Source organism: Rhinoderma darwinii, chromosome 5 (assembly GCF_050947455.1).
Source record: "Rhinoderma darwinii isolate aRhiDar2 chromosome 5, aRhiDar2.hap1, whole genome shotgun sequence".
NCBI lineage: Eukaryota > Metazoa > Chordata > Amphibia > Anura > Rhinodermatidae > Rhinoderma > Rhinoderma darwinii.
The window spans coordinates 24,996,603-25,019,461 of record NC_134691.1 but is presented as its reverse complement, the minus strand read 5'-3'; the positions used below and the strand labels follow the sequence as shown (position 1 = coordinate 25,019,461).

The following is a 22,859-nucleotide window of genomic DNA, read 5'->3' as shown; positions in this document are numbered from 1 at the left end:
GATCTGTCAGCTCTCCTGTGTGGTGTAGTATAGAGGATCTGTCAGCTCTCCTGTGTGGTGTAGTATAGAGGATCATTCAGCTCTCCTGTGTGGTGTAGTATAGAGGATCTGTCAGCTCTCCTGTGTGGTGTCGTGTAGAGGAGCTGTCAGCGTACCTGTGTGGTGTAGTATAGAGGATCTGTCAGTTCTCCTGTGTGGTGTAGTATAGAGAATCTGTCAGCTGTCGGCAAGTATAGAATTCCTATTCACTGACAGCAGGCAGAGATCTTAAAAATGGATATGAATTGAAACACAAAGCATATTGTGTATACTTTATGAACATAAAACCAGAATCTTCTTCTAATGAAAATACTCCTTAATAAATAAATACAAAGAATGGGTTTTAACATGCGTTTTCCATTTAGATAATTATTGACGCAAACTTAAAGGGGATTCGCATATTTTAATAACGCACAAGTAATCCTCCAATCACTTGTTGTCTCATTTATTCACCTATTTAGCATAGTATAATGTGTAGTTTGTGACATGCAGCTCTAAAAATAATCTACAATGAGCTTTCTGAATAACAACCGATGTTCTGCCGCCACCAGAACGATGTGACGTAGCCTATGGGATAATGGCAGAAGTTATTCATTAATCACGCTCATCTCATAAAACTGGACTATTCCCTGCAGACTCATTATCAACTATCACCTTCTCCTGCAGAACAAGAGGACCATGGGCAACTTCCATGTAAGCTTTACACTAGATATTGTATTGTGATGTACAGATGTAGCAGAACCAAGTTTGTTAATCACAGAAGCTGGAGATTGTCATTTGAAACAACAATGTGTAGTCTGCAGTTTTACTTAGGACTGCAGGAAGACCTATCACATACTCAGGGAGTTATTGCAATAAATAAACAATGTTTCATGGCAAATTCAGCTCTGCTACCTCTTCATATGGGTTACGGTATACGTTTTTCATTATTGCATTTTATCATTCACTAATATTTGATTATACGTTTTAATGGCATATTATTATCTAGTACAGATTATACTTTACCTTATTACAATGAATTATAATTTTACACGTAAATTATGGTAAAAAGTAAATCTTTTTTTATTTTATTTGAGTATACAATTCATATCCTCAGGATAGACCGTACACATAAGATGAAATAATCATTAGAAAACAATATTATTACTGTTATTATATTTTAGGTTTATTTGTGATTAATATTTGTATATTAATTATTATGTATTATTCTTATAATTATATTGAATATATTATTGCTATAATTTTTTTTACTATTTTAATAATTAAAGCAAAGAAAATTCTAGAAAGAAAACAAATTTGACATTTTGGATTTTGCCGTAAATGTTTTTTTTTGTAATTTTTTTTAAAGGAAAATGTATTTGCAAACATATAATACCCTCATATGATGTAACACATGCCAGCATTTTAACAAGGGGCTTTAAATATTGCATGTTTCACTTCCTCTGAAGCCAAAGAAGAAAAAAAAATCCAAATATATATATATATATATATATATATATATATATATATATACACATACAAACACAAAAAAGTATATTCTAAAACTGCTGTAAAACAATGATAAAAAAAATACATTGTGTTAATGGGAAATCATAAATTCCCATTAAAAAAAGGCCAAGAAAAGTTCCGTGTGAGCATTTTGCTGTGTTTTTCGCTGTTTTTATAGTGCTCTTTATTGCAGCGACATGTTTGATTAAAGTCTATAGTACAATATCAAATGCACTACACACAACTGCGTTTTGGTTTGTGGTATTTCTGAGGCAATTTTGTGGTCAGTGGTGTCTTTTTCAAACGCAGCATGCTCTGAGTATGGAGTTTTTTCAGGCATTTTTTTCATAGGCTTCGATAATAGGATTTCAAAAACGCCAGAAAAAAAGTAAGTACAAAATGACACCAAATGTAAAACGCCTACGAAGTACACGCCTAAAAACGCCTTAAAAAACGCATGTTACATTTTAATAATGCTAGCGATTTTCTAAAAGTTTTTTGATGCAATTTAAGTTGCCATAAAAATGATGCGTGTGAAGGATCCCTTATGGTTTCCATACAATGCCGCCACACCTGGACCCCTTGAAGTTCTGTTGGACCAGACTTAGACCATCATTGAACACTTTGGTTATGTAAAGGGTAACTAAACGTTCAACAAACTTCTGACATGTCATAATGACATGTCAGAAGTTTTGATGGGTGGGGTCTGAGCACTGAGACCCCCGCCAATCGCTAAAACAAAGCAGCAGAAGTGCTTGTGTGAGCGCTCAGCCGTTTCATTTCTGTTTGGCTTTCTCCGGAAATCAATGTATCGGAGTACGGGCTCAATAGAAAGTCTATGAGCCGTACTCCGATAAATCGGCTTTCCGGAAAAAGCCAAACAGAAACAAAGCAGCTGAATACTCACACGAGCACTTCTGCCGCTTCGTTCTAGCGATTGGTGGGGGTCTCAGTGCTCGGACTCTGTCATGTCAGAAATTTGTTGAGCGTTTGGTTACCCTTTAAGTTCAGTTCAGTAAAACCACAGGATGGCCAAATGTTGCGCTCGTATTTACAAACACTAAAATGTGGTCATATTTCGGCCTCATGATGCAAAAAATATGAAACCTGATCTAATTTCTGACATCAACCGAGAGTCATTGACCTTAAACTGTTCCCTTCTTTGTATGCCTAAGGGCACATTCAGACGTGACGGAATTGCTGTTGAATCTCGCTTTGGACAGTCCACAGTGGACTTCTGCAGCGGCCGTTATTTACATTTGTTTCTATACATTTTTAGGAAAGTTAGTTCAGACGTTGCAGAGAATAACTGGGCGGAAATCAGGCTGCGGTGCAGAATTTTCCCTCCGCAGCATGCTCTTTCCATTGCGGAGAAGAAGCAGAATTTCACCACGGATTTCAGCCTTTGCAATGCAAAAACTGAAATCTGTGGCAAGTCCGCTGTGATATCCGCAACGTCTGAAATATGCAAATGTTGGTGCAGATTCGTTGCGTAATTGCCCCAAATCTGCACCAACATTTGCAGCGGAAAAATTCCGCCACGTGTGAACGCGCCCTTAGTCTCTGTTCACATTTGCGTTTGGAGCCTGGGTAGGAAATTTCATCAGATTGATGGCCACTACAGCAGAGCCCGATGGATTGGGGCTTTCTTTATGAATAGAAACCAAGATGCAGGTGTGAACATAGCCTTAGGCTGCAATCACACTAGTGTTTTGCGTAACTTTTTTTTTTCATTTCATTTTTTTTTTTATACTTTGACAGATCCCATACATTTCTAGGGGATGCATAGATCCGATATATGTATACTGAGCATGCATACATTCAGTGGGATTTTTTTGACCTTGCAGAGCTGCTATTTAGCTGCTTATCATCAGGGACCACAGACTTTGCTCCATGTAGCAGAGCTAAAAATAAAGGCAACAAAACAACGCCCCAACTCTGCTTCCTGGTCCCGTGTCAGTGTGCCACGGGGGAAGAGGAATCTTCAGATTTTGATTAGAATTAAAGGTGTTGTCTGTTTTAGATAATCCCTTTTTGTTAGAAAGGTCCCCTGAAAATAAGATGATCGCAGAGAGTCCTGCTGCTGGGAGCTCCACTGATCAACTGTAATCTGTGGAGGAAGCAGGCAGCAAGTGTTGAATTTCCCTGCAGCGCCACCACAGGTGAAAAGAAGCATTACACAGTGACTATTGGTATCAATGGACTGTCTACGGCTCTTTTATTAGATTGAAGCTACAACTTGATTGGTTGATATGGACAATTGCTCCACTTTTCCTTTGTGGAGAAAATGTCTCGGGCAGCTTCTACTTTAACAATATTTTTTAGTTGGATTTTCGGAATTCCATATATGAGATATAGCACATGGGTTAATGATGCACTTAGTTTTTATCATGATAAATTGCACAGATAAAAGGCACATCATTGGAATTTCCCAGCACCCGCCTAGACCGATAATCATGGAAAATACATTACTATATATGAGATTAGATCAGATCCAAATAAATATGGCCAGTAATGCAGCAATTAATTATATTTTTATATGAATTTTCATAATAGAAGATTCCAGTAATAGAATAGATGCAGATCGGCTTTGCGTAGCTAAGAAACTGCGGAATGAAACCCCCAAAAAAAGCAGTCCCTAAATATATCCCCTATAGGTACTACTAGGGTGGCCCCCATATGGTTTGTCACTACCCCCTCCTCACACAGGTGTCCATTCGACCTCGTAAGCTGGCCATAGATGGAGGGGTGTACATAGAGCAGGGACCCATAGCACAGATTAAAATATTATCATAGTGGTTAACACCACCACATATCTAACCACCTTGGCCTGGAGGAATTAGCATTTATTTGCCCCATTCTCTCTGGGTAGATTACCCATCCTTGTTTTTTAGTACTGTATTCTCTGTGGGGCGGGGATCTCTGTACCCATTTTTCCCACCAATTAAAATGAGTGATGTGACCAACCAGGCCTGGTGTGTTGATACCCCCCTGGGCAAGGCATTGTGTGGTTCTTTGTACAGAGGAACAAATTTGTTGAAAAAATGGAGAGGCAAAAACTTAACAGAGAAGGTGGTTTGACAACTTAAAACAGCCGACCATAGAACAAGAAAAAAATCTATTTAATAATGATACGGTAATTCAAAGTAGGCAGAATTCAGAGTAGGCACTAAAATCAGCATTTACAGACTTGGGAAACCAGTTATTTGGTCACTGTATATGCTATTATGTGGTCACTGTATATGATATTATTTGGTCACTGTATATGATATTATGTGGTCACTGTATATGCTATTATTTGGTCACTGTATATGCTATTATGTGGTCACTGTATATGCTATTATTTGGTCACTGTATATGCTATTATGTGGTCACTGTATATGCTATTATGTGGTCACTGTATATGCTATTATTTGGTCACTGTATATGATATTATGTGCTCACTGTATATGCTATTATTTGGTCACTGTATATGCTATTATGTGGTCACTGTATATGCTATTATGTGGTCACTGTATATGCTATTATTTGGTCACTGTATATGATATTATGTGCTCACTGTATATGCTATTATTTGGTCACTGTATATGCTATTATGTGGTCACTGTATATGCTATTATTTGGTCACTGTATATGATATTATGTGGTCACTGTATATGATATTATTTGGTCACTGTATATGATATTATTTGGTCACTGTATATGATATTATGTGGTCACTGTATATGCTATTATGTGGTCACTGTATATGCTATTATTTGGTCACTGTATATGCTATTATGTGGTCACTGTATATGCTATTATTTGGTCACTGTATATGATATTATTTGGTCACTGTATATGCTATTATGTGGTCACTGTATATGCTATTATTTGGTCACTGTATATGATATTATGTGGTCACTGTATATGATATTATTTGGTCACTGTATATGATATTATGTGGTCACTGTATATGATATTATTTGGTCACTGTATATGATATTATGTGGTCACTGTATATGATATTATTTGGTCACTGTATATGCTATTATGTGGTCACTGTATATGCTATTATTTGGTCACTGTATATGCTATTATTTGATCACTGTAGATGCTATTATTTGATCACTGTAGATGCTATTATTTGGTTACTGTATATGATATTATTTGGTCACTGTATGGGGCTATTAAGTGGTCACTGTATATGCTATTATTTGATCACTATAGATGCTATTATTTGGTCACTGTATATGCTATTATTTGGTCACTGTATATGTTATTATTTGATCACTGCAGATGCTATTATTTGGACACTGTATATGGTATATAGAAAAAAGATGTGGTTATACAAAACCATACCTAACATACCCAAAATTGCAATATAATATAGCACGGTGCCATTCCTGATAAAGAATATTGAAAAAGAAAAAGAAAAAAATGATCCAGGAATATAGCTAGGCACTCTTGGGTTGGATAAAATTTAACAGAATATTTTATTTATGAATCCAGATAATACCGGCAATATAAATTTATACAACAACAATTTAAAATATTTTTCTCCTGGCCAGGAAAAGAGACATATAATAGCACCTCTATGCGTCTATAATATCACCTCATAAGTATGTAAAACATCATATATGCATGGAACAAATTTGAGAAGATAACAATTTTCAAAGCAAAATCGCTGGGTTATGTTCACACTTGCGGTTTTCAACCATATATGTTGTTTTTATCACAAAGTGGCCAGAGTTCCTATATAGAGTGGTTGGTAATGGTGTTTTGAAGAAATTCTTTTTATAAGAAATATAAATCTCAAAATAGGAGAACAGTCCCGTATGTTAAGGGGATATAATTTGCATCTTTTTCCCTCATAAGCGGATCCTTGATTTTTATGTAAATCTTATGGTGATAGAGAGTCCTTTCACAGACCTGTTAAGGTCAATATGTAACATATAAATCTTATGGTGATAGGTAGTCTTTTCACAGACCTTTAGGGTCAATATGTAGCCCTCAATCTTGAGCTTTAGAGGTTGTTACCTTGAACAGGCTCTGAAGAAATCCCGTACTGGGATGAAACGCGTCAGCTGTCTCAATCAGACAGGGCGGGTAGTGACGTCTAAACCCTGCCCTGTGAATTCCTGTCCATAAAAATCAAGGATCCGCTTATGAGGGAAAAAGATCCGCTGCAAATTATATCCCCTTAACATACGGGACTGTCTTCCTATTTTGAGATTTATATTTCTTATAAAAAGAATTTCTTCAAAACACCATTACCAACCACTCTATATAGGAACTCTGGCCACTTTGTGATAAAAACAACATATATGGTTGAAAACCGCAAGTGTGAACATAACCCAGTGATTTTGCTTTGAAAATTGTTATCTTCTCAAATTTGTTCCATGCATATATGATGTTTACATACTTATGAGGTGATATTATAGACGCATAGAGGTGCTATTATATGTCTCTTTTCCTGGCCAGGAGAAAAATATTTTAAATTGTTGTATAAATTTATATTGCCGGTATTATCTGGATTCATAAATAAAATATTTTGTTAAATTTTATCCAACCCAAGAGTGCCTAGCTATATTCCTGGATCATTTTTTTCTTTTTCTTTTTCAATACACTGTATATGGTATTTGATCACTGTATATGCTATTATTTGATCACTTTATAGTGCTAATATGTGTTCAGTGTATACTATAATTTGATCACTTTAGTTGCTGTTATTTGGTCACTGTATATGCTATTATGTGGTCAAGGTATATGCTACTATTTGATCACTGTATATGATATTATTCGGTCATTGTATAGTGCTATTATTTCTATATTGAATAGGGCTCTAATTTAGCCACTGGATAGTGCTATTATTTGGTCACTGTAGATGCTATTATTTGGTCACTGTATAGTGCTATTATGTGGTCACTGTATATACTACTTGATCACTTTATAGTGCTAATATGTGGTCATTGTATACCATCATTTGGTCACTGTATATGCTATTATTTGGTCATTGTATATGCTATTATGTGGTAACTGTATAGTGCTATTATGTGGCCACTGTATATGCTATTATTTGGTCATTGTATATGCTATTATGTGGCCACTGTATATGCTACTATTTGATCACTGTATATATCATTCGGTCATTGTATACTGCTATTATTTGTATATTGAATAGGGCTCTCATTTGACTACTGTATCATGCTATTTTTTGGTCACTATATAGTGCTATTATTTGGCCACTGTATAGTGATAATATTTATTCAATTCATAGTGCTATTATTTAGGTGCTGTATAGTTATATTATTTTGCCACTGTATATGCTATTATATGGTAACTGTGTACTGCTCTTATTTGGTTACTTTAAAGTGCTATTATATGGTCACTGTATAGGGCTATTATTTGGTCACTGTATAGTGCTATTATTTGGTCACTGTATAGGGCTATTATTTGGTTACTTTAAAGTGCTATTATTTGGTCACTGTATAGTGCCATTATTTTGTCAGTGTATTGTATAGGCACATTGTTTCTTTACTATATAGTGCTATTATTTGTATACTGTATGGATTTGTAATTTGAGAACTATAACGTGATATACTCAATAGTTTCTACCCAGGTGCCCCATAGTGCTTGTTCAGGCCCTAGGTATAGAGTGGCAATATGTTTTACAGCGAAACACCACAGTAAGCTTGAAATACAGAAAACGTCTAAAAATCCAGGGTGCCAGATTATTGAAAATGGTAGGTCACCAGTGGTCTACCAGAGCATTATGAATTTGGTAGTGGAGAATACTGAAAATGCAAACCTGCTACCCAGATCCTCACTTTTGTGAAAACTGGCCCTTGAAGTGGGTAGTGCAGAAAACATAGTGGCTGCCCAGTCTTTTCGTTGTCCCAGAATGTGGGACCATTAAACAATGTCCAGGCAATTCAGCACTGGAACTATTTTTGCCTAAAGTCGGATTATTAGGAATACTTGACCATAAAGTTCTGGACGCACATTGATGCAACTGTACGTCATAGTTTGCACTGCATTAAGGCACCATGAAGTACAGTTACGTCATGGTGCTTTTCTGTCATCATGTCAAAAGACATGGTGACAGAACAGTGACATCGGCTGCCACATACAGTGACTGACCAATTACAGTATTGCAGCATGGTTACTGGGCTAAAAGAGCCGGGTAGGCACGCTAGCCGATCGGCTGTTGGCAACAGGAGGCATAACAATGGCCCCCTGTCTGCCAAGTATGGCGGCCTGTTAGGCCCCGTCTGGAGGCGGGGCTTAAAAGACTTCTGGCAGATGAAAGATGGCGGCGTGCTCAGTAGCTGAGCCTGCGCCATCAGCCGAAGGATGTCAGCTGTATGTAACAGCTGACATACTGCAGTAGCGGCAGTGAACGGAGCTAGCTCTGCTCCCTGCCATTAACACCTTAGATGCTGCAATCAAAAGCGATCGCGGCATTTTAGTGGTTTCCAGGAGACCGGCATCGCTGCGATGTGGTCACACGGATGGCGATCGTTGCTATGGGAACAGGAGGCCAACAGTGGCTTCCTGGTCTGCCACGTACGGAAGCCAATTAGGCCCCTCCCAGAGGCGGATCCTAATAGGCTTGCTGTCAGTGAATAGCTGACAGCTCTAATGCATTGCATTACGTGGGTTGTGGTGCAATGTATTAGAATAAAGATGAGAGGTGCAGGTCTTCAAGTCCCCTAGTGGGACAAAAAAAAGTTATAAAAAAGTTCATCTAAAGTGGAAAAATTAAAGCTCTAAGTTAAAAAAATTTAAAACTGCCTTTTTTCCTATAATAAGTCTTTTATTATAGGAAAAAAAATTAAACTGTTAAAAAAAAGTAAACATATTTGGTATCGCCACGTTTGTAACAACCCCAACTATAAAACGATAATGTTATTTTTCCCGCACGGTGAACACCGCAAAAAAATGAAATAAAAAACATAGCCAGAATCGCTATTTTTTTGGTCACCATCCCTTCTAAAGTATAGAACAGTGATCAAACAGTCGCACGTACCCCAAAATAGTACCAATAAAAACTACAACCCGTCCCGCAAAAAACAAGTCCTTACACAGCCTTGTCAACACAAAAATAAAAAAGTTATGGCTCTCAGAATATGGGGACACAAAAAAAATAATTTTTCAAAAATTCTGCAAAATATAAAAAAAACGATATACATCTGGTATCGCCGTAATCATATCGACCCGCAGAATAAAGTAATTTATAGCGCACGGTGAACACTGTAAAAAAAAATAAAATGAAGTCAAAATTGCTGCTTTTTGGTCACCTTGCTTGCCAAAAGATTTAATTAAAAGTGATCAAAAAATTGCGTGTACCCCATAATTGTGCCAATGCAATCTACAGATTGTCCTGCAACAAATAAGCCCTCACACGGCTCCAGGAAAGAAAAAAGAAAAAAGTTCTGTCTATCAGAATATGGCGATGAAAAATATGCAGAGTGTTCCAAAAGCGGATAAGATTGGGCGCCATTTATCAGAGCGACACCGGCCACATATCTCTGAAATATTATTTGTTTACTCCATTATTATACCCTCTTATTATACCCTGATGTACTCCGCACAGATTACATACGACCGCACATTATAAACCGAAATATCAGTAAAACCCCAAACAGAACAACTGCCAAGCTAAATCTGTGCTCCAAAAGCCAAAAGGCGCTCCCTCCCTTCTGAGCCCTACAGCGTGCCCAAACAGCAGTTTACGTCCACATATATGGCATCGCCATACCCGGTAGAACACGCTTAACAGCTTGAGATATTTGCCTTCAGTGGCACAAACTGGGCCCCACATATTGTGCAGTAAATTGGCATATCAGTGGAAAATTGAAATTTTCACTTTGCACCATCCGCTGGGCGCTAATTTCTAATGTAGAATCACCTGTGGGGTCAAAATGCTAACTACATCCTTTAAAATGCCCTAAGGGGTGTAGTTTCCAATATAGGGGTCACTACTTGGGGGTTTGTTTTACTATTTCACTTCAGAGCCCGGCAATTGTGGGCCAATGCTGTGAAAATCACCAAAATAGACCTCAAATGCGCATGGTGCTCTTCACTTCTGTGCCCTGTCATATGTCCAGGCAAATGATAAATGCCTTGAGTTTCCAAAATGGGGTCATGTCTTGGGGCTTCCACTGTACTCTGGTACCTCAGGGGTTTTGCATATGCGACATGGTGGCCAAAAACCAATACAGCAAAATCTGCATGCCATATAGCGCTCCTGCCATTCTGAGCTCTGCCGTGTGTCCAAACAGTAGTTTATGACCATATGTGGGGTATTTCCGTAATTGGGAGAAATTGCGTTACAAATGTTGGGGTGCTTTTTCTCCAGTATCCCTTGTGAAAATGAAGACATTCTACAATTTAGTGGAACAAAATGTAGATTTTCATTTTCACTTCCTAATTCGAATAAATTCTGAAGAAGACCTGTGGGGTCTAAATGCTCACTATATCCCTAGACAGATTCCTTGAGGGGTGTAGTTTCCCAAATGGGGTCACTTTTGGGGGGTTTCCACTGTTTTGGCCTCTCATGGGCTTTGCAAAAGAAACAGGGCACCTGAAAAACAGTCAGGCAAAATTTGAGCTCCAAAAGCCAAATAGCGCTCCTTACATTTTGAGCCCTGCCGTGGGTCCAAACAGCAGTTTATTACCACATATGGGGTATTGCCGTACTCAAAAGAGTTTGCTTTACAAATTTTGGGTTCTTTTTCTCCTTTATCTATTGTGAAAATGGAAAAATCTGAGCTAAAACGACATTTCATTAGAAAAAACTTAGATTTTCATTTTCAGAGCCTAATTGCACTAAATTCATCAAAATACCTGTGGGGTCAAAATGCCTACTATATCGCTTGATAAATTCCTTGAGAGGTGTAGTTTGCCAAATGGTGTCTTTTTTTGGGTATTTTCTTGGTTTCGGCCCCACAAGACCTCTTCAAACCTGACATGCCGCCTAAAATATATTCTAATAAAAATAAGGCCCCAAAATCCACTAGGTGCTCCTTTGCTTCTGAGGCCTGTGTTTCCGTCCAGTAGCGCACTAGGGCCACATGTGGGATATTTCTAAAAACTACAGAATCTGGGCAATAAATATTGAGTTGTGTTTCTCAGGTAAAACCTTCTGTGTTATAGAAAAAAATGCATCAAACTGATTTTCTGCAAAACAAATGACATTTGTAAATTTCACCGTTAGGATATGTGCACACGATAACTGCAATTACGTCTGAAAATACGGAGCTGTTTTCAAGGGAAAACAGCCCCTGATTTTCAGACATTTTTTGAGCAACTCGCGTTTTTCGCTGCATTTTCGCTGCGTTTTTTACGTCCGTTTTTGGAGCTGTTTTCATTGGAGTCTATGAGAAAACGGCTCCAAAAACGTCCAAAGAAGTGTCCTGCACTTCTTTGACGAGGCTGTAATTTTACGCGTTGTAGTTTGACAGCTGTCAAGCGACGACGAGTAAATTACAGGTCGTCAGCACAGTACGTCGGCAAACCCATTCAAATGAATGGGCAGATGTTTGCCGACGTATTGGAGCCATATTTTCAGGCGTAAATCGAGGCATAATACGCCTCGCTTACGCCTGAAAATAGGTTGTGTGAACCCAGCCATAATTTGCTTTAATTCCTGTAAAACGCCTAAAGGGTTAAGAAACTTTCTAAATGCTGTCTTGAATACTTTGAGGGGTTCAGTTTTTAAAATGGAGTGATTTAAAGGGGATTTATAGTACATAAGGCCCTCAAAACCAGTTCAAAACAAACCGGTCCCTAAAATGAGGTGTTTGAAATTTTCTTGAAAATGTGAGAAATTGCTGCTAAAGTTCTAAGCCTTGTAACGTCCTAGAAAAATAAAAGGACGTTCAAAAAACTATGCAAACATAAAGTAGACATATGGGAAATGGGAAATAGTAACTATTATGTGTGGTATTACTATCTGTCTTACAAGCAGATACATTCAAATGTAAAAAAAAAATGCTAATTTTTGCAATTTTTCTCAACATTTTGGTGTTTTTCATAAATAAACACTGAATGTGTCGATCAAATTTTACCACTAACTTAAAGTCCAACACTGGTTATTTTCATGAGGTGATGATTAATAATAACCAGCTAAAATAAAGATAAAATCTGTTATCCTATGGACAAAGTCCTACCCATTGTGTCTTCACTGTCTAATCAATACGTTCAATTGGTTGTGACATCATGTTGAAAAGTCTGGCGCACAAAATAATGAATCCTGTTAATTATTAATAACAATGACCATCCCATTTATGACTTCACTTATCAGCTGCTAGATAAGCCCAAACTTTGATCAAGGAGGGAGCGTATGTAAACAGGCGGGAAGCGAGCTTTTATGAGGATCTCATCAGTTCATTCGGTTATAAAACAAAAACTAATAATCAAGGAAGAACTAAGATACAAAAAGATAGAAATATATCAAAATGAATAATTTAGCAAAAACACAATTAAGAAGATGCAGTAATCGATAGCCTGTAAACAATATGGGCATTCAGACATAAAGACCATACTATCTGCAGATCCAGAATTATTTTGTATATAGCTGGATACCGAATAGAAAAAAAAGATCCAAAGGGTATTTGAACGTTTGTAACCATTTTTTTTTTACACAGTCCGGACTAAAAAACAACAACTTCTGTTTAGGGTATACAGCTACTATGCCCACTTGTCTCTCCATGGTTACAGATGACAAAAAAAATGTGTTGTCTGATCCTGTTGTACTCTCTACCATTTGACCCAGTGGTTAGCACTGTTGCCTTGGGACCCTGGTTTGAATCCGACCAAGGATGTTTGTGTAAGTTTGTACCGTATTCTGCGCTGGAGAGGAGTCGCAATCTTTCCTTTATACTTTCCTACTGTTGGGATTTGCTGCTTGCTTTGTAGTATGTAATAATAGATAGCAGCAATTAGGATGATTGGCTTTCCATGTTATATACGGACAGACTCGTTTTCACCTGAGCAGCTCTCCACACTGGCTCATAGAAGGGACCCCCGAGCCGGGGACCTCCCTCTATGACAGGGGTCTCAAACTCGGCCGGGTAAGTGGGCCACATATAGAAAAAATGTGGAGTTGACGGGCCGCATTACTTTCAAATTTGATACAATACAAAATTATTGTTAATCAATTAGTCATTTGAACTACTATAATAATACTACATTACCATAACAATACTACATTACTATAATACTACATTACCATAACAATACTACATTACTATAATACTACATTACTATAATACTACATTACTATAACAATACTACATTACTATAATACTAGATTACTATAACAATACTACATTACTATAACAATACTCCATTACTATAATACTCCATTACTATAACAATACTACATTACTATAACAATACTACATTACCATAATAATACTACATTACTATAATACTACATTACTATAACAATACTACATTACTATAATACTACATTACTATAATACTACATTACTATAACAATACTACATTACTATAATACTACATTACTATAACAATACTACATTACTATAATACTACATTACTATAATACTACATTACTATAATACTACATTACTATAACAATACTACATTACTATAACAATACTATATTACTATAATACTACATTACTATAATACTACATTACTATAATACTACATTACTATAACAATACTATATTACTATAATACTACATTACTATAATACTACATTACTATAACAATACTACATTACTAAAACACTACTACATTACTATAATACTACATTACTATAATACTACATTACTATAACAATACTACATTACTAAAACACTACTACATTACTATAATACTACATTACTATAATACTACATTACTATAACAATACTATATTACTATAATACTACATTACTATAATACTACATTACTATAACAATACTACATTACTATAATACTACATTACTATAATACTACATTACTATAACAATACTACATTACTATAATACTACATTACTATAATACTACATTACTATAACAATACTACATTACTATAATACTACATTACTATAATACTACATTACTATAACAATACTACATTACTATAATACTACATTACTATAATACTACATTACTATAACAATACTACATTACTATAATACTACATTACTATAATACTACATTACTATACCGTACTACATTACTATAACAATACTACATTACTATAATACTACATTACTATAACAATACTACATTACTATAATACTACATTACTATAATACTACATTACTATAACAATACTACATTACTATAATACTACATTACTATAACAATACTACATTACTATAATACTACATTACTATAATACTACATTACTATAATACTACATTACTATAACAATACTACATTACTATAATACTACATTACTATAATACTACATTACTATAACAATACTATATTACTATAATACTACATTACTATAATACTACATTACTATAACAATACTACATTACTATAACACTACTACATTACTATAATACTACATTACTATAATACTACATTACTATAATACTACATTACTATAATAATACTACATTACTATAATACTACATTACTATAATACTACATTACTATAACAATACTACATTACTATAATACTACATTACTATAACAATACTACATTACTATAATACTACATTACTATAATACTACATTACTATAACAATACTACATTACTATAATACTACATTACTATAACAATACTATATTACTATAATACTACATTACTATAATACTACATTACTATAATACTACATTACTATAACAATACTATATTACTATAATACTACATTACTATAATACTACATTACTATAACAATACTACATTACTATAACACTACTACATTACTATAATACTACATTACTATAATACTACATTACTATAACAATACTATATTACTATAATACTACATTACTATAATACTACATTACTATAACAATACTACATTACTATAATACTACATTACTATAATACTACATTACTATAACAATACTACATTACTATAATACTACATTACTATAATACTACATTACTATAACAATACTACATTACTATAATACTACATTACTATAATACTACATTACTATAATACTACATTACTATAACAATACTATATTACTATAATACTACATTACTATAATACTACATTACTATAACACTACTACATTACTATAATACTACATTACTATAATACTACATTACTATAATACTACATTACTATAACAATACTATATTACTATAATACTACATTACTATAATACTACATTACTATAACAATACTACATTACTATAATACTACATTACTATAATACTACATTACTATAACAATACTACATTACTATAATACTACATTACTATAATACTACATTACTATAATACTACATTACTATAACAATACTACATTACTATAATACTACATTACTATACCGTACTACATTACTATAACAATACTACATTACTATAATACTACATTACTATAATACTACATTACTATAACAATACTACATTACTATAATACTACATTACTATAACAATACTACATTACTATAATACTACATTACTATAATACTACATTACTATAACAATACTACATTACTATAATACTACATTACTATAATACTACATTACTATAACAATACTACATTACTATAATACTACATTACTATAACAATACTACATTACTATAATACTACATTACTATAACAATACTATATTACTATAATACTACATTACTATAATACTACATTACTATAACAATACTACATTACTATAACACTACTACATTACTATAATACTACATTACTATAATACTACATTACTATAACAATACTACATTACTATAATACTACATTACTATAATACTACATTACTATAACAATACTACATTACTATAATACTACATTACTATAACAATACTACATTACTATAATACTACATTACTATAATACTACATTACTATAATACTACATTACTATAACAATACTACATTACTATAACAATACTATATTACTATAATACTACATTACTATAATACTACATTACTATAATACTACATTACTATAACAATACTATATTACTATAATACTACATTACTATAATACTACATTACTATAACAATACTACATTACTAAAACACTACTACATTACTATAATACTACATTACTATAATACTACATTACTATAACAATACTACATTACTAAAACACTACTACATTACTATAATACTACATTACTATAATACTACATTACTATAACAATACTATATTACTATAATACTACATTACTATAATACTACATTACTATAACAATACTACATTACTATAATACTACATTACTATAATACTACATTACTATAACAATACTACATTACTATAATACTACATTACTATAATACTACATTACTATAACAATACTACATTACTATAATACTACATTACTATAATACTACATTACTATAACAATACTACATTACTATAATACTACATTACTATAATACTACATTACTATAACAATACTACATTACTATAATACTACATTACTATAATACTACATTACTATACCGTACTACATTACTATAACAATACTACATTACTATAATACTACATTACTATAACAATACTACATTACTATAATACTACATTACTATAATACTACATTACTATAACAATACTACATTACTATAATACTACATTACTATAACAATACTACATTACTATAATACTACATTACTATAATACTACATTACTATAACAATACTACATTACTATAATACTACATTACTATAATACTACATTACTATAACAATACTATATTACTATAATACTACATTACTATAATACTACATTACTATAACAATACTACATTACTATAACACTACTACATTACTATAATACTACATTACTATAATACTACATTACTATAATACTACATTACTATAATAATACTACATTACTATAATACTACATTACTATAATACTACATTACTATAACAATACTACATTACTATAATACTACATTACTATAACAATACTACATTACTATAATACTACATTACTATAATACTACATTACTATAACAATACTACATTACTATAATACTACATTACTATAACAATACTATATTACTATAATACTACATTACTATAATACTACATTACTATAATACTACATTACTATAACAATACTATATTACTATAATACTACATTACTATAATACTACATTACTATAACAATACTACATTACTATAACACTACTACATTACTATAATACTACATTACTATAATACTACATTACTATAACAATACTATATTACTATAATACTACATTACTATAATACTACATTACTATAACAATACTACATTACTATAATACTACATTACTATAATACTACATTACTATAACAATACTACATTACTATAATACTACATTACTATAATACTACATTACTATAACAATACTACATTACTATAATACTACATTACTATAATACTACATTACTATAATACTACATTACTATAACAATACTATATTACTATAATACTACATTACTATAATACTACATTACTATAACACTACTACATTACTATAATACTACATTACTATAATACTACATTACTATAATACTACATTACTATAACAATACTATATTACTATAATACTACATTACTATAATACTACATTACTATAACAATACTACATTACTATAATACTACATTACTATAATACTACATTACTATAACAATACTACATTACTATAATACTACATTACTATAATACTACATTACTATAATACTACATTACTATAACAATACTACATTACTATAATACTACATTACTATACCGTACTACATTACTATAACAATACTACATTACTATAATACTACATTACTATAATACTACATTACTATAACAATACTACATTACTATAATACTACATTACTATAACAATACTACATTACTATAATACTACATTACTATAATACTACATTACTATAACAATACTACATTACTATAATACTACATTACTATAATACTACATTACTATAACAATACTACATTACTATAATACTACATTACTATAACAATACTACATTACTATAATACTACATTACTATAACAATACTATATTACTATAATACTACATTACTATAATACTACATTACTATAACAATACTACATTACTATAACACTACTACATTACTATAATACTACATTACTATAATACTACATTACTATAATACTACATTACTATAACAATACTATATTACTATAATACTACATTACTATAATACTACATTACTATAACAATACTACATTACTATAATACTACATTACTATAACAATACTACATTACTATATCAATACTACATTACTATAATACTACATTACTATAATACTACATTACTATAATACTACATTACTATAATACTACATTACTATAACAATACTACATTACTATAATACTACATTACTATAATACTACATTACTATAATACTACATTACTATAACAATACTACATTACTATAATACTACATTACTATAATACTACATTACTATACCGTACTACATTACTATAACAATACTACATTACTATAATACTACATTACTATAACAATACTACATTACTATAATACTGCCGCTAGGTTTAAAATTAGAGAGAATTCTCCACGTGCTTATTTCAACAATCCAGTTTTCCAGTTTAAGTGTCGCTAAATGCAGTCCGGCGGCTCAGTTGGCAGCATTTGGCAGACACACATGTCAAGATTGGGCAGCCCCTCTTTAGATACTGCCACAGAGTACTCTGTAGATGATGCCACAGTGCCCTCTGTAGATAATGTAACACACCCCTAAATAATGCCACAGTGTCCTCTGTAGATACTGCCACACACCCACTTGTAGATAATGTCACAGTGCCCTCTGTAGATGCTGCCACAGTGCCCTCCGCAGATGCTGCCACAGTGCCCTCTGTAGATGCTGCTGCAGTGTCCTCTGTAGATGCTGCCACAGTGCCCTCTGTCAGGGGATTCCACAGAGTCCCGGAGCAGAGAATATACTAGCTTTCTGCCCGGGACTCCGCTCTGGGGAAGAGCCTGACAACAAGGTCCATATACAGTGAAGGAAATAAGTATTTGATCCCTTGCTGATTTTGTAAGTTTGCCCACTGTCAAAGACATGAACAGTCTAGAATTTTTAGGCTAGGTTAATTTTACCAGTGAGAGATAGATTATATATATATAAAAAAAAAAGAAAATCACATAGTCAAAATTATATATATACAGACTCAATTAATCAGTCTGACTCTAACCTCTACAACATGGGCAAGACCAAAGAGCTTTCTAAGGATGTCAGGGACAAGATCATAGACCTGCACAAGGCTGGAGTGGCTACAAAACCATAAGTAAGACGCTGGGTGAGAAGGAGACAACTGTTGGTGCAATAGTAAGACATACAAAATGACTGTCAATCGACATCGATCGGGGGATCCATGCAAAATCTCACCTCGTGGGGTATCCTTGATCCTGAGGAAGGTGAGAGCTCAGCCGAAAACTACAGTAATGGAATGTATATCTGTTACAACGTGGCCCCTGGTGGTCAGATTAGTGTACTGTCTAAAGCAAAAGTTTTGCCTTGTCTCATAGATACAACTGTATACAACTGCAAAAAAATTAGGCTATAGGTAATTAAAGTATGACTAGCTCCGGGGTGGTTCAGAGTACAGCACAGATTGAGACTTAAGGGAGAAGAAAACATAAGGTAGCGTCATTATATGTTTACTATAACCCCCTAAGAAGATGTTAGAATATAATAATCTAAAATTATTATCTTAACAAATTGGTGCTGTGTTCGTGACACCAGTCACTGAAGTCCCCCGCTGCTTCATGTTGTCATCATTGTGTGACGACATGTCATCCATTGCCGTGTTATGTCACATGACTGTTACAGCCAATCAATGGCTGCAGTGGTGACGTCACTATGTACAAGGAATCCCTGTCCAAATGATGTAATACATTTAAAGTCACATGATTGAATCATCCATGGCGTGTACGGCCAGAGTCTTGTGAGTGTGCATGGCTGATTCTGTCATGTGACCACGAAACCGTTGTATCATTTGGATGAGGTTCCTTGTCCCTTTTCTTCGCGCTGTATTCTTAACATGTCTAATATAATATGAATTTTATTAAATAAACCAACCCCCATTACTACATTGACTGATCAAATTTGAAATTAATGTTTCTCAGAATGGCCAAAAGGATATAGATCGAGGTCACATCGGCACTCCAAACCCTCGGTCAGACTTACTCCATACACACAGAGAAAAGATTTTAATGATTATAGGTTGGTATATGTGTGTATGGGCTGGGGCCCGTAACAGCCTATAATATAGCAACAGATAAAAAGATTTACCTACATGCAGGAAGAATAATATTAGTTATCTAATATCATGATAAAGATTTCCACGCAAAAAGATAATTTATGAGGAAGTCGTCTCTCAGCACATGAGGCAGACGTTGGTTTATTACGGTTGTTTGCATAAGATTAGCCGGTCGTGAGGATCGTTCAGTAAACATTATGTTAAGCTATGCCTTGTGCAAATATCCCTAGATAATGTTGCTTCCCGGCTCGACATGGAGCCCAGGGACAAACGTAGGGCATTTATTGGGGGGGATTTGGAAGTGCAATTCCTTCCCCGCCATTTATACTCACGTACGTTGCTAATTTCTGTATACAGTTTTATGTAGGGAGCCCTTTATTCTGCTGATCATACATCGATGGCCTATTCTAAGGATGGTCCATGAACTGAAAATTCCAGAAAACTGTCTGCCTACAGCTGTCACTAGAGGGGGCTCACTGTATAGGGATTTATACAGCTCCCAACGACGAAATTATTATTTATTTTTCTTTCTGAACTTCCTTAGACAGGGGTTTCTGGGTACCAGAAAACCCCCATAGGTTTATCAATGGAAGCCTATAGGACCATAAGCCGGTGCAATGACATCATTATACTGAACTGCGTCTCTACGCACACCATGATAGAAGTAGCAGTAATATTTATTAGTAAGGCTGGGTTCACACAACCTATTTTCAGGCGTAATGGAGGCGTTTTACGCCTCGAATTACGCCTGAAAACACGACCTGTAATTTTATTAGTCGCTGTCAAAAGACGGCGCGTAAAATAACAGCCTCGTCAAAGAAGTGCAGGACATTTCTTGGGATGTAATTGGAGCCGTTTTTCATTGAATCCAATGAAGAACAGCTCCAAATTACGTCCTTAGTGGACGCCTCGCAAAACGCGAGTACGAGCAATTACGTCTGAAATTCAGGAGCTGTTTTCTCCTGAAAACAGCTCTGTAATTTCAGACGTAAATGCTGTTATCGTGTGCACATACCCTAATAGTGATAGCAGTAGTATTTATTATTAGTAATAGTAGTAGCAGTAATAGTTATTATTAGTAAAAGTAGTAGTATTTATTATTAGCATTAGTGGCAGCCATAATATTTATCATTAGTAATAGCAGTAGCAGTAGTATTTATTACTAGTATTAGTAGTAATATGTATTATTAGTAATAGTAGTAGCAGTAGCATTTATTATAAGTAATAGTAGTAGCAGTATTATTTATTATGAGTAATAGTAGTAGCAGTATTATTTATTATTAGTAATAGTAGTGGAAGTAGTATTTATTATTAGTAAGAGTAGTAGCAGTAGTATTTATTATAAGTAGTAGCAGTAGTATTTATTATAAGTAGTAGCAGTAGTATTTATTATTAGTAGTAGCAGTACTATTTATTATAAGTAATAGTAGTAGCAGTAGTATTTATTATAAGTAGTAGCAGTAGCATTTATTATTAGTAACAGTAGTAGCAGTAGTATTTATTATTAGTAATAGTAGTAGCATTTATTATGAGTAATAGTAGTAACAGTAGTATTTATTATTAGTAATAGTAGTAGCAGTAGCATTTATTATAAGTAATAGTAGTAGCAGTAGTATTTATTATAAGTAGTAGCAGTAGTATTTATTATTAGTAATAGTAGTAGTAGTAGTAGTAGTAGTATTTATTATAAGTAGTAGCAGTAGTATTTATTAGTAATAGCAGTAGCAGTAGTATTTATTATTAGTAATAGTAGTAGCAGTAGTCTTTATTATAAGTAATAGTAGTAGCATTTATTATGAGTAATAGTAGTAACAGTAGTATTTATTATTAGTAATAGTAGTAGCAGTAGCATTTATTATAAGTAATAGTAGTAGCAGTAGTATTTATTATTAGTAAGAGTAGTAGCAGTAGCATTTATT

The 22,859-nt window shown here is 33.3% G+C and overlaps 1 protein-coding gene across 1 annotated transcript in view; it reads left to right on the top strand.

Moving 5' to 3' along the window:
* The first annotated feature begins 606 nt into the window (after window positions 1–606).
* The window catches only part of ANXA13 (annexin A13), a 66,479-nt gene continuing 44,226 nt past the window's right edge, over window positions 607–22,859 (top strand). The window contains exon 1 of the mRNA XM_075827966.1: window positions 607–732. Within this exon, the coding sequence (XP_075684081.1) occupies window positions 718–732 (15 nt within the window). The 5' untranslated portion in view covers window positions 607–717. The remainder of the gene's footprint in view (window positions 733–22,859) is intronic.